Source organism: Girardinichthys multiradiatus, chromosome X (assembly GCF_021462225.1).
Source record: "Girardinichthys multiradiatus isolate DD_20200921_A chromosome X, DD_fGirMul_XY1, whole genome shotgun sequence".
Classification (NCBI taxonomy): domain Eukaryota; kingdom Metazoa; phylum Chordata; class Actinopteri; order Cyprinodontiformes; family Goodeidae; genus Girardinichthys; species Girardinichthys multiradiatus.
Genome location: NC_061817.1, coordinates 35,377,261 through 35,392,401, shown reverse-complemented (window position 1 = coordinate 35,392,401; position 15,141 = coordinate 35,377,261). Strand labels below are relative to the sequence as shown.

The following is a 15,141-nucleotide window of genomic DNA, read 5'->3' as shown; positions in this document are numbered from 1 at the left end:
GACTCTAAAAGCATATGCGTAACCAAAGCAACGGACAGTGGCGCTGAACGAATGGTTTGTAGATCAGCGTTTGGAGGAACTTGACTCCGCCTCTTGCTGTTTCCGACGCTTTGGTGCCCTCTAGTGGGCAGTAACATCACTTTCTGCATCATCAGCTTCAAGTAAACAAGTTCACTTGTGTGTTAGTCACCCGTTGCAAAGGCAAACCATGTTGTGTGATGACAATAACTAAAGTTCACATATTCAGTTACCTTTATTTAAAAAATACATTTGATTTTAAATTCAGCGACTTAGCACAGTAGAGACTGAGGGATCCACCTCTAGCCTCCTCCCTTTGACCTGATGAGGGCGTGTTCGGGATAACGCAGGACTGCAGGACTCATTGTGTGGGTTAACTGGGGCGAGACGCACCGGAGAAGTTCCACTGTCAGGTCACAGCAGCCTTTCTGTCTTTACCAAAGGTAAGCGCACTGTTACAACTCATCATTTAGCCTCCATCCACTGGAAAAATGCTTAAAAATGACGTTTCAAAAGTTGGTTATTCATAGAAAAAAAGTTATAATTTAAATGAAAGTGAAAGTGTCGTTTTTGTGCTGGAAGACGAGGAAAATGTGAGCAAACACTAAGGAAGTGCTAATGTCGGAAATAAACATGGGTAGTCACTGAGGGTCAGATAGTCAGTATATGTTTCTTTTTGTCCACCTGGGCAAAAAATAGTTAGATTATTTATTAGAATTACTGTAAAATGCCTAATATCAAAGTTATCTGCATGACTGCTCAACAATAGCAGAATTTAGAGTTTATAAGCTGATATTTGAGGCAACAAATAATTATTTAAAGATCCAGTGGAAAAGGGGATTTAAAGTTTTACTTTCCATTCTTTTTTAGACCTTCTGTTTGTGAGTGGTTCTCCCTGCCTGCAGATGCAGACCTGGTTTGTGATCTATTGGGCTTTCCTTGCCCTGGTTGGTGCAGATGAGTGTCCAGATGGAGGCAGATGTGAAGATGGTCAAACCTGCTGCAGCAGTCCAACTAATGGCTATGGATGCTGCCCGTTTGATCAGGTAGATATGGTTGCACACCAAACCTCTCTAAGCTTCCACTTTCTGGTCTATTAATTAAATGTTTATGGTAGGATACAATGGTATGATATGTACTTACTACAATATAAAAACAAGTGGTTTCTTCTCTTAAAAAACCCCAAAGAAATTAGTTTATGAAATTAAAAAAGCACAAATAAACAAATAATCTGTTGTAAGCAAACTTTGAGATTAGTTTTTCCCAGTTTTATTTCATCTCTATTTGTACAATCAATGAAGGATGTAAAGGTACAGAAATAAGGAATAATTTCCAGGATTGACTCAATGTTCTGATTAGGCATCAGGGTAACTAGCAAAACAAACCAGAAACAACTAATTTGGAAGGGTGTTTACTGCCAAAGAAATTCCTATTTTCTGTTAGTATTTCAACAACAGTTAAAAATGCACTACAAAACCAATGTTCGCAAAAAATTTAGTAAACGCAGCAACAGCTTGAACAAATGACAATTCAAACTGGAAAATTCTTACATCTTCCAACACAACTTTTGAATAAGAAGTATTTTCTTCATAAACATATTTGATTTCATGTATGTTTAAAAAAATAAAATAAATATTTGAACAAAATTTCTTAAATATGCTAACAACCAACAGCATCCAAAATAAAGTTACCAAATTCTTCCACCTAGCTTTTTAGTATGATCTTGTTAAATGTTTTTTTTTAATATGTTGCAAAAACTAGGAATAAAGTAAAAATAAATAAGAATTTCTTAACTCTAGCTAGGATTGGCTGAGCTAACAAACGCTTGCATTTTTATAGATTTCTCTTTATGGCCAATTAATATCGCCACAATTTAATCCTCAGTTGCTCAAATGTAAATAGTTTTGCTCAACCAATTATTATACATATTATTATCAAAGTATTTTTACTATAAAAGGCTTACGTACATCATCATCTGACACATCCAGCTAGGATGCATTGTTTTATCCTCATGAGCTCCATATCACACTTAAATTGACATAAAGGATAATGTTGCTCTTGTACTCTAGTTATTCTATAATAGTGCTATTCATCTCTGAAGGCATTTTACTACTGTACAAACCAGATAAAAGAGCTGGCCTCATTCAGAGTGTGAGATAGCCGTACGAACTTTGGTAGTCAAAGTGTTCCCACTACTCCCGTCTGGACAGGCTGAATGCTGCGAGGATCACATCCACTGCTGTCCAGGAGACACAATCTGCAACCCAGACACGTCCAGCTGTGTGAACGCCACTGTGTCCATCCCATGGTTGGAAAGGACCTTTGCTCTTCAACCCACAGTTTCCAAAGTAATAATGACAATGATATCCCCTTGTTTCCCTTCACAAAACCCAGTTTTTTGGATTCTGAGTGGTGTCCCTCTTTTATTATCCCTGCAGTCCTTCAGGATGATCAAGACGTACATGGGTGAGGAAGACGATAACATCTGTCCCGATCAGTCACGATGTCCTGCTGAGTTTTCCTGCCTTAAGGCTTTGACAAAGTTTGGATGCTGCCCTTTAGCAAAGGTAATCAAACAAGCACTGATAACACACAAAACCTCTGACGGATTCACATGCTAGTAATGAATATCAGTAGTATTTTCTAGGGAAAGATTTTTTTCTTGTTGCTCTTTAAAAATAATATTTTTTTATGCAGCTAATTTCTGTTCAGAATTCTGTTTATTTGTTGATGAAGTACCATTTTAGTTGTAAATCAAGATACTGCAGGATTTCGTTCAGATTTTGTGAAGTAAGACCTACAGAATCATGAAATCCATTAAATAATAGCTGCATAGCAACATGAAGTAGGCTAAAAGATTTGATATTTTTTGAGGACAAAACTACTGCTAGCCAAAACAAACCCAATAAAGAAACATCTTGATGATCCACATTAAACAGGGGGACATACTCTGTGCACTGACGAGACAAAAGCGGACCTTTTTGAAGATGTCCCTCCTATGAAATTTGGGGAAAAAGAACACGTTGTCTACAGTCAAAACATGGTGGTGGTAGTATGATGTTCTGGGGCTGCTTGGTTACTTCAAGGTCACTCCAACCATGCAGTCGGGACAGTGATCTTGAGCACACCAGCATGTCCACCTCTGAATGCTTCAAAAGAGAAGGTATTGGAGTGGCCTAATCAAAGTTTGGACTTAAATATAATTAAAATGCTGTGGCGTGACCTTAAACAGGCTGCTCGTGTCCTTAAACCCTCCAATGTGAAGGAATGAAAACTATTTCGCAAACAGAAGTGTGCAAAAATTCGCCCAGAGTGATGTTAACTGACTTCTCGCGAGTTACTGAAAACACCGGATGGCAGATGTTATGAGGGTCATAAGGGTGGCTGAAACGGTTCATAGGTTTATTGTATGCTAACTTGATGCCTTCCAACAGGGAATCTCCTGTTCTGATGGGAAACACTGCTGTCCGGAGGGCCACCGGTGCAGCATTGACAGCCGCTCTTGCATCAAAAAAGGTTAAATTCAAAGAAGTATTTGATTTTTTCTCTTCCTCATCTTTTATTATTTTAGTTTTTAGAAATTTAATGGTTGTGTTTTGCTTTGTGTGAAAGAACTTGTGACAGCAGTTCTGTGTAACGACGGGGTGTCGGAGTGCCCGGATGACACAACCTGCTGTGATACTCCAGAGGGCAAGTGGGGATGCTGTCCAATGCCAAAGGTATGCAGTAATCACCTTTAACACAAGCAGTTTCATGTTAGTAGAACTTCACACTATAAGATAATAAAGGAGGGGAAAGTCAAATGATGGATTTGCATGTCCCACGTTAACATACATCCGAGTAATCATGTCTTTATTGTGTCTTATCCTGATATTACCTGTGACTTTATTGTCCTCACAGGCTGTGTGCTGCGATGATAAGACACACTGCTGCCCAGATGGAACAACATGCGACACTAAACAGATGAAATGCATTTCCACATCTACCAAAAAGGAGCTGCCAATGTGGGCCAAGTTCCCTGCCAGACTGAGAGCAGACTGGGAGAACCAAAAAGGTCAGCCTTAGGTTTGTGTGTTACACCGAACATCCAGTTTTCTGTACTTCCCCGTACTGAAGAAATCTGGGTGTGTCTGTTTTTCTAGAAGATGAGGAAATTACAGCCAAGGCAGCTGATGGGGGCAAAACAGAAAAATCCACTGCAGTTACCACAACCAATCCAGTTCCTTACCCGGAGGAGGAAGTGACTGTGTCAACTGTTGCCAAGGCAGATGCAGGTGATATTTCACTTCATGTTTCTGGAAAGCTTTACCAGAAATTATTTGTCAGTTTTAGAATAAATAACATTCACTCTGACAGGATTGTCTATGTAATATACAAAGGACTGACAAAACATTTTATGGTAAGATGTTGGCTCTCAGAAACCTGCACAAATTTTCCACTGCTGTTAATATTCTGTTAAACTGCAAAAGGAGTCTTTTAATGATTTTCCTACATTTCATAAGATTGGATCATGCAGAGAGAGAAGGATCTTTGACTCTTTTTCTTTGCACAATCTCTTTAGATCGTACAGTGTCCCAGGTGTTTTATGCTCTCGTCTCTGCAGCTCACAGATTTTTTGTAGGATTTAGGTGTGGATGCCAAGAAGGTCATGGAAGCAGATGATTTTGTGTCTGATGACCCCTTTTCAGTTTTCTGGCAGAAACCACCAGATTTTTATTTCAACATGTCCTGGAATTTAAAAACGTTTACAGGACCACAGCATCACACATCCTCCACCACACATTTCAATGAGCATGAAGTAATTTTCAATACACTCATCCTTTATTCTTTTGTTGGCTATTGCACACATGTTGGCGCAAGGCCTAATATTTTCAACCTATGTCTCACTAGGCTGAGATCTTTCCTTGATATTTCACAACTCAGTCATTCTGGAATGAAATGTGTTTCTTGAGAATAGAGATGTTTAATTTTGTTTCATAAAACCGGGGACTCATTAGCAGTAACTGGACCATGGACCATATCAAGGTTCCTGCAATACATAAGTCAAGTCGATTCACGTTTTACAACAAATTGTTTGCTTATGATAGGGATATAACAAGACAAGATAAAATTAATAAAATAACTTATTAAAATAAAATAACGATTGCAGAGCTCCTGTTAATAATCAATGGCAAAGGTCAACTTTAAGAATAATTACACAAAGTGGTAGTTCAAATTTTTAACTTTCGGTCAGAACTGTTAAAAACTGTGAAAACACATTTTTCCCAGCAAGAGAGTTGAAATCAAATTAAAGTAGTTTTCTTGACATAGATGTTTTCTTCTTCTTCAGTAAACAACGTGCCTTGTAATGAAACAGCATCTTGTCATGACGGCAAAACCTGCTGTAAAACCAAAGAGGGTGGCTGGGCTTGTTGTCCTTTACCAGAGGTAATGTTGTGGAAATTTCTCTCCCTAGAGTTTTTTTTCCTTAAAAAAAAGTAAAGATTTATTCCAAAGTTGTGCTGTTTGGTGTATTGACGGGTTTCTGTTTGTCCAAACCTGTTGTCCTCAGGCTGTTTGTTGTGAAGATTTTATACATTGCTGTCCGAAAGGGAAAAAATGCAATATGGCAGAACAGACCTGTGAAGATGCTACATGCTCTGTTCCCTGGCTGGAGAAGATACCTGCAATCTCCAGACTGGGAGAGCAGGTACAGGTGAAGAATGTCCCATGTGACGACACCACCGCTTGTCCTGATGGCAAAACCTGCTGTAAAACCAAAGAGGGTGGCTGGGCTTGTTGTCCTTTACCAGAGGTAATGTTGTGGAAATTTCTCTCCCTAGAGTTTTTTTTCCTTAAAAAAAAGTAAAGATTTATTCCAAAGTTGTGCTGTTTGGTGTATTGACGGGTTTCTGTTTGTCCAAACCTGTTGTCCTCAGGCTGTTTGTTGTGAAGATTTTATACATTGCTGTCCGAAAGGGAAAAAATGCAATATGGCAGAACAGACCTGTGAAGATGCTACATGCTCTGTTCCCTGGCTGGAGAAGATACCTGCAATCTCCAGACTGGGAGAGCAGGTACAGGTGAAGAATGTCCCATGTGACGACACCACCGCTTGTCCTGATGGCAAAACCTGCTGTAAAACCAAAGAGGGTGGCTGGGCTTGTTGTCCTTTACCAGAGGTAATGTTGTGGAAATTTCTCTCCCTAGAGTTTTTTTTCCTTAAAAAAAAGTAAAGATTTATTCCAAAGTTGTGCTGTTTGGTGTATTGACGGGTTTCTGTTTGTCCAAACCTGTTGTCCTCAGGCTGTTTGTTGTGAAGATTTTATACATTGCTGTCCGAAAGGGAAAAAATGCAATATGGCAGAACAGACCTGTGAAGATGCTACATGCTCTGTTCCCTGGCTGGAGAAGATACCTGCAATCTCCAGACTGGGAGAGCAGGTACAGGTGAAGAATGTCCCATGTGACGACACCACCGCTTGTCCTGATGGCAACACCTGCTGTAAGACCAAAGAAGGTGGCTGGGCCTGCTGTCCTCTACCTAAGGTTAACACACCATCACATACTACAGTTCATCTGCAGCCAATATGTAGACTACATTTCCTAGAGTCATGCTTTAGGGATTTAACTGGAAGATAGTAGCATTGGTAGGTATACTCAAGGAAAAAACTAAGTACACTACTATTGCTTCCATTGGATGTGAGAAGAAAAGAACTGGCCAGATGCAGCTTATTAAATATAATTGATTAACTGATGATTAGCAAGTTTGACACCCCTATAAATGCAAAAGTTTTCTGGTTGCTGATCTGAAGCATACAGGTGTTTGATAACACAAAACCAAAGTGCAAGGACGTCAGCAGCAACCTTAGTCAAGCAACTTTTGCTGACCATCAGTCTGGGAATCATTGTGAGGTCATTTCCAAATAACTTGAGTACCAATGATTTAGACTTGTTTTGTAGCCACTGGAGCTGGGCACCTTCAGTCAATACCCTTTTTAACAAGTCACGTAAAATAGCTCTTTTACCATCTCTGTGTTTTGTGAACGGACTGAGGCAGGGTCAACAATTGTTATGCACCTGAGTCAAGTCAGGTTGTAATAATTCAGCCATAGTAGCCGACTTGTGTCAGGGTTAGGTAGCTTTGTGGCTAGGGGGTGTGATGTGGCAATGCCAGAGGGTCTGTGCGACCAGTTGATCAACAGACCACTGCTATCCACTGCTACGCACATCATTTCTTGCCATTAACTCACAGCAGAGGTATTGCAGAAAAGTGTGCAGAGACAGAACAGATCACTCGGCCTAAGCCATGGGTAGTTCCTTCAGAAGTGCTGACGACTGAATATAGAACAACATTAATAAAGCATCATTCACCACTTCAATGCGTTTAATGCTTTAGAATGGCAGATGTCTAAGAAATGTTTTGTGTTCCCCTATGGGTTTGACTCAGTGCCTCGATTAGTTCTGTATTCTTGATCTTTTTTTAAACTCAGAGATGTTTGAGACATAGCTACTTTGATCCGTGGCACCTTAGACATGGCCTTGTCTACTGGACTATTGAGTCCCCATAAACTCCTCCATGTACCAAAGTACTCTAGAGTGAAATGTGAAGCCATCTGTCTGACAGCTGAAGCTTGGACTAAACCAAGTTCCTAAAGGGACAGTGATCTAAAACACAGCACAGCAGCACATCTACAAGTAATGACTAAAAAGAAAAGAATAAATGTGTTCCAATGGCTCAGGGAAAGTCTAGATCTCAACCTAATTGAAATGCTCTGGTGGGACCTTAAGGTAGCTGAGCAAAAGGAAGTTTCTGCAAACCTCAATGAACTAACATAAATAAAACCACCATGTCAAGTTGTTGCTACTAAAGGTAGTTCTGAAGCTTGGGTGATTGGGTGTACTTAGTAATTTGCCTTGATGTTTAGCCAGACAGTGAAACATTCTATCTCCCTTGGCGATTGACATTAAACATGTTGCTGACACTTTGTGTCGTAGGCGGTCTGCTGTGATGACCACGAGCACTGCTGCCCTGAAGGCACCACATGTGACCCAACCTACACACAGTGTTTAAATGCTTCAGGCTCAACGCCCGCCATGCAAAAGATCCCGGTGTTTACCACTGCAGCACCGACTACACTAAAAATAACAGCCCAAAGCTTTGTAACAAGCACAACTGAGACAAATGGAGAGGAAAAGCTTCCCCCACAAGAAACAGATGAAGAGGAGGATGAGAAGGACAGGAATCAGTGTGACGAGCACACTAGCTGCCCTCCAGACACCACTTGCTGCTTTATGGCTTCATTTAAAAAGTGGGGCTGTTGCCCACTTCCAAAGGTGAGTTCTGCTTCTACCCAACATCATAATCCTCCACTAACTCATCTTCGAGGCTAAATCGTGTGGTTAACCGAAGCAGCTAAATTAGTGACTAAAAAAATGGTGGGAAATGTTTTTTTATAAAGATAATCACACAAATGTTTTTGTCATACAAAGTTTGCATACATCCTATATTTTACACCAGCCTGACCCTGAATAGACAGCACTTTCTCAACATGCTTGTGCTTATTGCAACCCATATGTTACAAAGAGCAGTTACAGCTTAATTGTTCTGTTGTAAACCTTTGGTGAACTAATCAGCAGTTTTTTGTCTGAGCCTTCAAATATGGGAGTTGCCGATATACACAAGAATGAGACAATTAGGGTATTTGCTACCTTACCATCTAGTATCTTTTACTTCTACAGCAGCTTGTAACATAATTACATAGCTTTTTGCATGTAATACAGCAGCAGCTGGTGTATGCCGGAGAGCTGTCAGTGTGTTTTTGTGACGGTGGAGCTCTTCTTAAGTTAAAATCTTTAGTGTATTTCCACTGATACTGAGCTCTGCAAATGCATACATTTATTCTTTACCATCATTACATCATGTTATTTTCACTTAGTGAAGGGAAACCAGGTTCATTGTTTTTTCTTGAGAAACATAGCTGATAGTTGGTGCAACCTGTTCTCACTCCATCATGGCTCGGCTTCCTCACCAAAAACTGTCCAGGTCCAACTTCAGTTATATTTTTTATTTATTGTTATCAGTAACAGGGTCTACAAAGCAAAAGACCAGACTGGGTGTTGCAATGAAGCTCCCAGCTGTTACTGGTTCTGTTGTTCTACAATCAATAACTTAAGTTCTCATTCGGTCTTGTTAAAACATAAGGAAAACTCCTATCATCAGCAGGAAGGTTGGAACCTTCTATTGTGCCTTATAAACACAACAGTAGCGAGACAAAGACAGCAACCACTAACAAACTAAAACAGGCTTGAATGTCTGGTTTTAAAAGTTTGACGATTCATGTTAAAAATGGGGAAGTAAGTAGCAGAAATTATTTTAAGTAGATAACGAATAACCTGAAACTGCAGCTTAATGTCAGACTAATACAAGCGAACAGGAAGAGGCTATTCAATATAAAATGGGAAATAGCTAACAAAACCAGGACAGTAATATGATCTAAATTGTTGACTTTAACCCCCATTATCAGTTTAATTTGTAAATATCCATGCAGATTCTTAAAATTAAGAAATATTTTGATGCACTTTCTCACATTTTCTCAACTAAGGAGGGTATATTTCCCTTATATGACATTGATGCAAACTGGAGGATTTAGCTAAGACTGCTCATCATAATTAAGAAACCAGGATTTTCTAAAGTATTTAAAAATATAGATATTTCAGCATATAACATTTCTACGTCCAGATAAGCATAAAAAAAAAGGAAATACAATATATACAAAACACATAGTGTCGTACTAAAAAAAGAGCTGAACGAGATTTAAACCATTAAAACATAAGTAACATTGATAAGGATTTTTTTGTTTTTAAATCCTGTTTTGTGCAGTTAATTTTTTGGTGAAGACATCAGTATTTCATGTAGTTCGGAACCCTAGGATAGTTAAGGCTAACTATTGTAAATTGTTTCCCTCTCAATGTTAAAAATCAAATAAAGTCTTGAAATTGAGTTTGGAAAAGTTTTCAGTTTTGCCACAAAAACCTGAAAGGATAAGTATCATTTCATTTGAGTGTTTAAACTCTATAAAGCGAGACAATATAGATTACTGCTCTTCAATCTTGCATTATTGTCATACATTTGCATACAGTTACAGCGTAATTTTATTGAAAATGCAGTACATTGGTACTTTTTAAATACCTCTTGGAAGCTTGACATAACATTCATTGATTTATAATATTGTTTGAATAAATCCTGCCCACGTGGAGCGTGCGAGAGGCAAAATTCAACACCAGCATTCATAAAACAAAAAGTTGAGTCAAAAGATGCTACAAGAGCCAGGGAGTTTATTTCTGCAGTAGGTGAAACTGCATTGTTAATTTAATCACACAGATAACTCAGCTAATATTTAACCTGCTTTCAATTCTGTTTTCCATCATAAGACAGATGTCTCCCCACCCACACATCTGTTACACATCACCAGAGTGCGGTAAAGTGCAAACAATTGTGTGTTTCTCAAGCTGCTTGAACAAATCTGTAATAGGTTTTATTAAATGTACTGCTGCATCTTCATAAATAGAGATATCATCAAAAATGTCATTTATTTCAGTAATTAAATTCAAAAAGTGAAACTCATCTATTATGTAGGTCCATTGCACACAGATGGGCTAATTAAAACCCAAAATTAACTTTCTTAGAACACCACATCAGATCAATAAAGAAATTCATTTTAGCACAGAGATGAGCTACTGAAAAAAATGGTAATGTACTGTATGATCTATGCACTCACTCCAGTACTTTAACATTGCTCTTCATCTAATCTGCATCATTGGCTCTGGTGTCTTCCATCTTCCTCGTGACAACATCCCATAGATTTTCTATGGGGTTTAGGTCTGGCCAGTCAAGCACCTTGATACTAGGCTGTGTTTATTGCTGTTGTTTGTGCTAACTTCTGTATCAATGTTTTTCTTCCACTTAACTTTCCATTAATATGCTTGGGTACAGCACTCAGAACAGACTGAAGAGTGAGTTTCAGCTATTGACTTACCCTTCTTGTGGAGCGTGTCAGTGACTGAATGCTGGAAAACTGTCTATAATAATCCTTTTTTATTTGTCATATGTAACATTCTAGTTTTCTGACAAACCAAGTATTGGCTTCATGTTAAGCTGTATGCCAGAATCATCAAAATTAACAGGAATATGAGCTTGAAATAATTTACATTGTTTGTAATGAATCTGTATAATACAGGTTTCACTGACATAAGTGAACTTTTCCACAATAAGCCAATTTACTGAGATGCACCTGTAAATTAAACCTATGTGTTTAATGTCAGAAGATGGCCCAAGAACACGAAATTTAAAAGGCACCGTTTTTTTTCTGTGACTGAGAGTTCGGAATTACACTACCAAAAAAAGCAGAAGTGACAACCGTATGGCGGATGTGAAAGTAACACTTCCGTCTCTCAATTCTGCCCCCAGGCTGTGTGCTGTGCCGACGGGAGCCACTGTTGCCCTGAAAACTACAAGTGTAATGAAGACAAGACAACGTGCATCAAAGGAGAAGTGGAGATCCCTTGGTACACCAAACTCCCAGCTATAACCAGCGTCCAGGCTGATTACAGCAATGTGCGATGCAACATGGACCACCAGTGTCCCAAGCACACCTCCTGCTGCAGGCTGTTCACGGGCGAGTGGGGCTGCTGCCCACTGCAAAATGTGAGATTAGTGGCAGAAGCTTTGACATGAAAATATATAGTGCTGTATCAGTATTCGTTAGCTGCATCAGGGTTTGCTTATGTAAAATAAGAGCTGATGTCTTCTGTGTGCAGGCTGTGTGCTGCTCAGATAAGGAGCACTGCTGCCCACAGGGTTACACCTGCAACGTCTTCTCTAAGACCTGCCAGAAGGTCATCATGCTGCAGCTGGAGACTCTCCCACTGACACCAGTTTATCTACCTGAGTACCATCTTCAGCTCACGCCATTAAAGCCCAGGGAGATCCAGTGTGACGACCAGACCAGCTGCCAAGACAGCGAGACCTGCTGCAGGACATCTCCCACGACCTGGGGCTGCTGTCCATCTCCTCATGTATGACACGCTGCTCTTTCCGTGACCTATACCTTAAATCATAATGAAGTTAACTTTTTTTCGCATGATCAATTGCTCTGTTGTAGCTAAAGTTTTCATTTTCAATCACATTCCAAACCTTTTGTTTTTTCTTTTTGTTAGTAACTTTTAGTTTTTTTTTTCTTGTACCTTGTCTCACTATTGCAAATCTACCTTGCATTTCAGTAGCTCAGGAAGTTGCAGAGCTTTAGTTAAATGACTTGCTGTCTATGCGTTTAACACTGCAGCATTAACTATTTGCTCACCAGCCCAACCAGGCTGCCACAGATGTTTTTTTTTTGGACATGTCTATAAATTCTCAAGCATAGGCAGCTCTGTGAAACCAAATATTTCCTGCACATATGCACCACTTCTTTAATATTTAAAAGTGCTAGTGAAATTTTGCAGCAAGACAAACCCACCTCTACATGCTGAACCATTGAACTATTTCCTGATTAGTTCAACTATTTATTAATTAAACACTGTGGGGCACTCATAGCATTAAACTTTACATTTATTTGTGGATTCTGGCTAGGCCACTGCAAAATGTTCTTTTTTTGAGCCATTCAGAGTTGGACATGGAATAGTACTTTTGATCATGTACCGCTGCATGACCCAAGTGTGGCTGAGACAAAGGTCAAAAACCAATGGCTGAGCTGTCTCTAAGGATTTTCTGCCGCGCAGCAGAATTCATGGAGCCATCAATTATGGCAAGTCATCCAGGTCCTGAAGGAGCAAAGTCTGCCAAACCATTTCACTACCACCACCTTGATTGACTGTTATGTTCTTCTTTTAAAATGCTGTATTAGTTTCATGACAGATGTAACGGGACACACACCTTCCTAAAAGTTCCACATTTGTCTCCTTAGTTCACAAAATATTTTCCCAAAAATCTGGGAAGCATCCCTTGGATGACATTCTTGTCCACACTCTTTGTGGTTGTTGAGTCCTGAAGACTTAACAGACAAATGAGGCCCACATTGCTTTAGATGTTGTTCTGGGTTCTTCTGTGACTTCCTGGATGAGTTCTTGGATGCAATCTTGGAGTAATGTTGGTAGTCTGCCGCTTCTGGAGAAATTCACCACTGCTCCATGTTTTCTCCATTTGTGGATGATGGTTCTCAATGTGGTTCTCTGGAGTTCCAAAACCTTTGAAATATAAAATATTTAACAGTTATTGAGATGAGAACATTTGGTTAGTTACATTTAAAGATTGCATTTTTATGATAATGACACCTAGACTGCATTTTGTATTTTCTTAGGTTTTCCTTGCCAGATATTACAATTTTCTTGATGATCTGAAACTTATAAGTGGCAAAAAAAAGCAAGAGAAAAAAAGTAGGGAAATATTTTTTGCAGCACTGTAAAAGAAATTAAATACAAATGAAATTATAAAATAAAAATTGCATTATGTGTATAATAAAAATGCTACTTGAATGATACTTCAAGCCCATAAGCAATTATTAATGACAGCAGGATATACTTTTGACATGAGTTACATGAATTTATTTAACTTAGAGCTCCCTCTGTTGTCCTTGCAGGCAGTGTGCTGCAGCGACATGAAGCACTGCTGTCCCACTGGCTACACCTGCGGCGAAGGCGGCTCCTGTATCCAGAACTCAGGGCTCGACTGGAAGAACTGGAACATGTTCCTCGCCAACAAGAAGAGAGCTCTAATTCTATAAAAACATAGGGTTCTGACATTTATTTTAACATGGAAGTCAATGAATAAAATAAATATAAAATACATTTACTACTTTGTTCTCAGAAAATTTTGCTAAATGGTAAAGGGGTCGCTGTTAAACTAAATTGCACTTAAGGAGGCTGTAAGGGTATGTGAGCATGAATTAAAAGGTGTCTGTCTGCATGTTTGCATGCGAAAGAAGCTTGTTTATCTCTGTACACAGTTTAATACTTGAAACTCTACCCTATCAAGAAGAAAACTGAAACACTCCACATGCAACATAAATCTCACTAAATCATTGTCATGATCTGCTGCGGCTGCCTTTTGGCTGACAGTTTGTTTCTTTGTCAATAATCAGTCATTTTTCTCCAAATCTGCAATGATTTCTTAATAAAATGCTCTTATTTCTCCTAATAGTGTTAGATTTTAATTATTAATAAAGAATTACAGAATCATGTTTTAGCTAGTAAATTAACTTGAGACTTCATGTTGAATAAAAAAACTGATTTCTTTTTTCATTCATTTAATTCTTTTTATCAATAAAACTTGTTAATTTGGTACAGAACTACGGATTTTATTTGATGCAGCTTAATTAAAGGAATGATCCAATTTCTGAAGTTTACCATTGAACTAATAAACAAGAATTGACAAAATTAAAACGTTTGTCATTCTTTGTTGCGTAACGTGGTAAATACCTTTTGAAACTGAACCTACATCATTAAACAAACCAGTTAAATTTTTTTAATGAGTTTGGGTCACTACAACGGACAGCCATGTTGAGGCCTTGTTCTAGTATTGGTGTGAGTGCTGATGGTATACTTGCATAAAAAACACTTTATTGGATTCTAGTGTGTTGCCCAGTGGTGTCCAAACTTTTTGCCATGTGGATGAAAATGTTACAGTACTCCAAAAAATTTTCAAGTACTCAGGGGCCACAGAATTTTGATGATTTTCTTTTTTATAATTGCAAAAACTATTTTAATAATTAAAATTTTTCCCTGCTAAACAAAAAAACTAATATAAAAATATAATTAAAATATAACAATATTTTAATAAAACAAGCAAAGCAGTCTGATTTTTGATCTTTAAATCACATAAATAAAAAAAATAAAAATTCTATTTATCTTTGTCTAATGTTTTTCTCCCGTTTGTATTTTATTTATTTTTTTCCCCTCCTTGAACGCCCACCACCTTAACGTGGTAGAGGGGTTTGAGTGCTCGAATGATCCTAGAGGCTATGTTGTCTGGGGTTTAAATGCCCCTGGCAGAGCAGACAAAGAGCGGTTCAAGACACCTTCATAAGGACCACAAAATCAAGGGATGAGACGTCGCCTGGTACGGCGGAGCCAGGGTCCCACCCTGGG

General features: G+C 38.7%; 1 protein-coding gene across 2 annotated transcripts; it reads left to right on the top strand.

Annotated features, from left to right (window-relative positions):
• The first annotated feature begins 229 nt into the window (after positions 1-229).
• LOC124863262 (progranulin-like) lies at positions 230-14,436 on the top strand. Of its 2 annotated transcripts, none has more exons than XM_047357572.1 (16): positions 230-461; positions 924-1,064; positions 2,229-2,366; positions 2,457-2,585; positions 3,453-3,534; positions 3,631-3,737; positions 3,919-4,072; positions 4,161-4,292; positions 5,348-5,445; positions 5,570-5,812; positions 5,937-6,179; positions 6,304-6,546; positions 7,996-8,334; positions 11,468-11,704; positions 11,818-12,075; positions 13,635-14,436. In XM_047357572.1, exons 2-16 carry the CDS (start codon positions 924-926, stop codon positions 13,776-13,778), a joined length of 2,688 nt encoding a protein of 895 aa, XP_047213528.1. In that variant the 5' UTR covers positions 230-461; the 3' UTR covers positions 13,779-14,436. The 2 variants fall into 2 exon arrangements, with proteins under 2 accessions (XP_047213528.1, XP_047213527.1); XM_047357571.1 differs by having other exon boundaries at positions 889-1,064.
• The last annotated feature ends 705 nt before the right edge of the window (positions 14,437-15,141 follow it).